Source organism: Mus musculus, chromosome Y, assembly GCF_000001635.26.
Source record: "Mus musculus strain C57BL/6J chromosome Y, GRCm38.p6 C57BL/6J".
NCBI lineage: Eukaryota > Metazoa > Chordata > Mammalia > Rodentia > Muridae > Mus > Mus musculus.
The window spans coordinates 34,779,091-34,783,060 of NC_000087.7; the positions used below are offsets into that span (position 1 = coordinate 34,779,091).

The 3,970-nt window shown below is 39.5% G+C and overlaps 1 protein-coding gene across 1 annotated transcript; it reads left to right on the top strand.

Moving 5' to 3' along the window:
- The first annotated feature begins 2,035 nt into the window (after nucleotides 1-2,035).
- Nucleotides 2,036-2,719, top strand: Gm20853 (predicted gene, 20853). Its single transcript, XM_017318822.1, has one exon. It carries the CDS (start codon nucleotides 2,036-2,038, stop codon nucleotides 2,717-2,719), a length of 684 nt encoding a protein of 227 aa, XP_017174311.1.
- The last annotated feature ends 1,251 nt before the right edge of the window (nucleotides 2,720-3,970 follow it).

Here is a 3,970-nt window from a genome sequence, read left to right on the forward strand (position 1 = left end):
AGGTTTGTTTGCATAAAAATAGTCCTCCTCTAACTGTGGGTTTTCATAAAGTGAAAATTGGTGTGCTATCCAGTGTGCTGCCTCAAAGAATCTGGCAATATTTATGATAAGAAGCACAGCTTAAAGATAACCAAGGGAAAGGTTGGAACATGAAAAATAACCACCATGGATGTTGTCAAGGCAGAAACCGAAGACTTTCTCAGAACAAAAATAAAAACAAAAATGAAACAAAACAAAACACAAACCAAACAAATAAATAAAAATTCAACAACCAAACAATAAAAACCATGCAAGGGTGTAATTCTTTGGCAGAATATTACTCAGATCATCAGGCCTTTCAGTTGGGATTTCATTTATTATTTCTAGGAGGCCATATGAAAAGGTAAATTCGAGATGCTGAATGTTTCTGAGTGTAACTAGGGAAGGAACCAGCCTGAGAGGGGTTCTATGATGTAAGCTGAACTAGGGTGATGTCACAAAGCACTGGCTGGTGGTTGCGCATCTATTCCACTTGGAGGCGCTAGAATCCATTCAAGGTGAGTTCACTATCTTCACAGTGGTGTGTCAAAGCCAGGTCATTTTTTCCCACAGGCTTTTGGTGCCTGGTCTGTATCAGGAGATCTTGACGACTAGGATATTTTTCTATGGGTAAGTACATTTATGAAGTAATTGGGACCCTCATAGCTACAGAAAGCTAAAAATTTTCTCTCCTACAGTGAGTTACTGTACATTCTACTTTCCCCATGTTTATTAGCAAGGTAGATGAATGGTCTAGGTTAGTTTATCTCCTGAATTTATTATCCTTGCTAACCATATCTAGATCACAATTCCACTAAAATGCCAAAGCTCCTGTTTGTCCATGTGCATGTTAGAAGTTATTAGTTCTAAAAGGCTGATATTGCCTCGACTTTTTGAGTTGTTCTTGAGTTCAGTGATGCAATGGCTTCATCGAATAATTCTGAAGCTGGGTCAGGAGAAACAATAAAGAAGGACAGTGGTGTGCTGTGTCCCTGGGAAGATATTTGTGAATGCAAGAACTTAGCTCAGAGCTTACGCGTACAAGAGAATCATGGTGACCACTCTGGCCTTTTTTTTTTTTCTCTTCTTCTTGATCATTGGGGGTAATTGTCATAGCACCACCTAAATTGACATAGAAATTCAAGGAGAGGATCCTCATCAGAGACAAATTTACTCAGGTCTGAAGAAATAAATGTTGATCTGAGTATGTTATTCTGAGCTCTAGAGAATTACTTGTTAATTACACTATTTTTATTTCCTTGTTTCCCTTGTTTCTTTGTTTCTTTGTTTGTTTGTTTGCTTGCTTGGTTAATTTTATTTGAGTTTCTGTATGTTTAGATTTGGCTGTCAGGAAACTCACTGTGTAGACCAGACTAGTCTTTCTCTCACTAAGGTCTGCCTCACTCTGCCTCTTGAGTACTATGATTAAAGTTATGGGTCACTACCACTTCCTATTAACTTCTCCATTTGATTGTTTGTTTTGTTATTTTTTGTTTGAATTTCTCTTTTGTTTGTTTTTCGTTTGATTTTCGTTTGTTTTCTTTTACTTGATGTTGTTGTTGTTGTTGAGACAGGGTTCCTCTCTATAGCACTGACTGCCCTGGAACTCACTTTGTAGACCAGGCTGGTCTCTAATTTAGAAATCTGCCTGTCCTTGCCTTCTGAGTTCTGGGATTAAATGTGTGTACCACCATGGCTGACTTATTAACTTCTTATTTTTATAAAATTAATTTTAGGAGCTCAAATCTGTTTAGCATAATCTTCTTCACCTGCTCAGAAGTTCTCTTAGAGAAGAGTCTTGGTCCAGCATTCACTCTCAACCCATAACCATTGCCCATCAGGAATTCATATATATGACAGAGGCAACAGCATTGTGTCTGGTTTAAACGGGCAAGATCTTCAGTCCCAGGCAATGAGCAAGTATGATATTTGAAGGGAATGGAAGCCACAAGACAGTGTGATCTACCACAACAGGTCTACAGCCAGGTAGAAGACAATACATCTGAAGAGTCTGAGCATGACATCACTCAAGAAGAAGAGTAGGAGGAAGCCTTCTTCCCAGGCCCTGGGGAATATTGTTGGCTGCAGAATTTCTCACGGGTGGAAGGAAGGTAATGAGCCTGTCACCCATTGGAAGGCCATCATTCTAGGTCAACTGCCAACAAACCCTTCTCTTTATTTGGTGAAGTATGACGGAATTGACAGTGTCTACGGACAGGAGCTCCACAGCGATGAGAGGATTTTAAATCTTAAGGTCTTGCCTCACAAAGTAGATTTTCCTCAGGTGAGGGAGGTCCACCTCGCAGGCGCACTGGTTGGCAGAGAGGTACAACACAAATTTGAGGGGAAAGATGGCTCTGAGGACAACTGGAGTGGGATGGTGCTAGCCCAGGTGCCATTCTTACAGGACTATTTTTACATTTCCTACAAGAAGGATCCGGTCCTCTACGTCTATCAGCTCCTGGATGACTACAAGGAAGGTAACCTCCACATCATTCCAGAGACCCCTCTGGCTGGGGTGAGATCAGGTGATGACAATGACTTCTTAATAGGTTCCTGGGTGCAGTACACCAGAGATGATGGATCCAAAAAGTTCGGAAAGGTTGTTTACAAAGTTCTAGCCAATCCTACTGTGTACTTTATCAAATTTCTCGGTGACCTACATATCTATGTCTATACTCTGGTGTCAAATATCACTTAAATTAAAAAAAAATCACAAAGTACAGAAATGTAAACTTATAGGATTGAAAAAAAATGTTTGTTTTCCTGTGTTGGGTACCTATGGGTCTTTGACAACCTCAGTATCTTTGTCAATAAAATTTGTTTTGTTCTAAAAATTAATACGTGTGACATGACATGCTTTTAGTGAACACTTTGTTGGAAGAGATGGACTATGGTAGAAAGAACATCAAAGGAAGATGAAAGTTGCAATGCAGGCTGTGAACAGTGCATACATCTAATATCACACAGGCTAAAATGGACAGGACTTAGATTCTGTGGTCTGCATAGTGAGCAAGGAATTGGAGATATGACTTAGAGGAGCAGGGATGGCAGCAAAAAATGGATTTTTAGGAAGAAGCGGAGAAAGACAGGACATAGATAGAATCTCTGGTATGAAGTCTGAGGGAGAAACAACAAGTTGGGGAAAGAGTGATAGATAAAAGGAATGTGGCCTTGTTACACAAAGTGCAACCCAGAAAACTGATCCAAAGAGATTCAGAAATCAGACAAAATAAGGTTTCATTTGAATAATGAAACCAAATGAAACTTGTCTCTCATTTTAAGATTTATTATCTTTATTTATATGGGTGGGAGTAGGGCATGAGCTTGAGAGTATAGGTGACCACAGAGACATGAGTTGTCAGATCCCATGGAGCTGGCATTAAAGCTGATTGTTAACCATTGGATATGAATTCAAGAAAACAAATCCAGTTTTTTTGCGGTACAGTAGTGCTCTTGACAACATGGTCATCTCTCTATTCCCATTAAGATATCTTTTTAAGAAATCCAATATTAACATGCAGAAAAGAGACCAGGTAGAAGTTAAGAAAGATTAAATTGATGGTGACCTTTAAAAACAATAAAGGACACACAAAGGACTAGAGGACACTGAGGGACAAATGAATTCTAAGATGAAGTTCTCAAAATGTGAAGCAGGAGACCCAGGAAGAATAGAAATTTTGTGCAAATAGTTAAAATTGGGCATATCCACATTAGGTTCTTTGGTTTCTTAACAAATAGCCAGCTGATCAGATCAAAGAGTAATTTAAAAGAGAAAATAAATAAACTGTGAGATAATATATGGTGGGGCGTGGATCCTGAGTTCTTTCCCTGTGCAATCTTTGCCTGGGATGAATCCTGTGATCTTTTGGAGGTCTCTGTTGAGTGCCCCAGATGACCATCAAAAAGCTCACCACTGGCCTGTTCCCCTGGCTCTCCTCCAAACATCTGA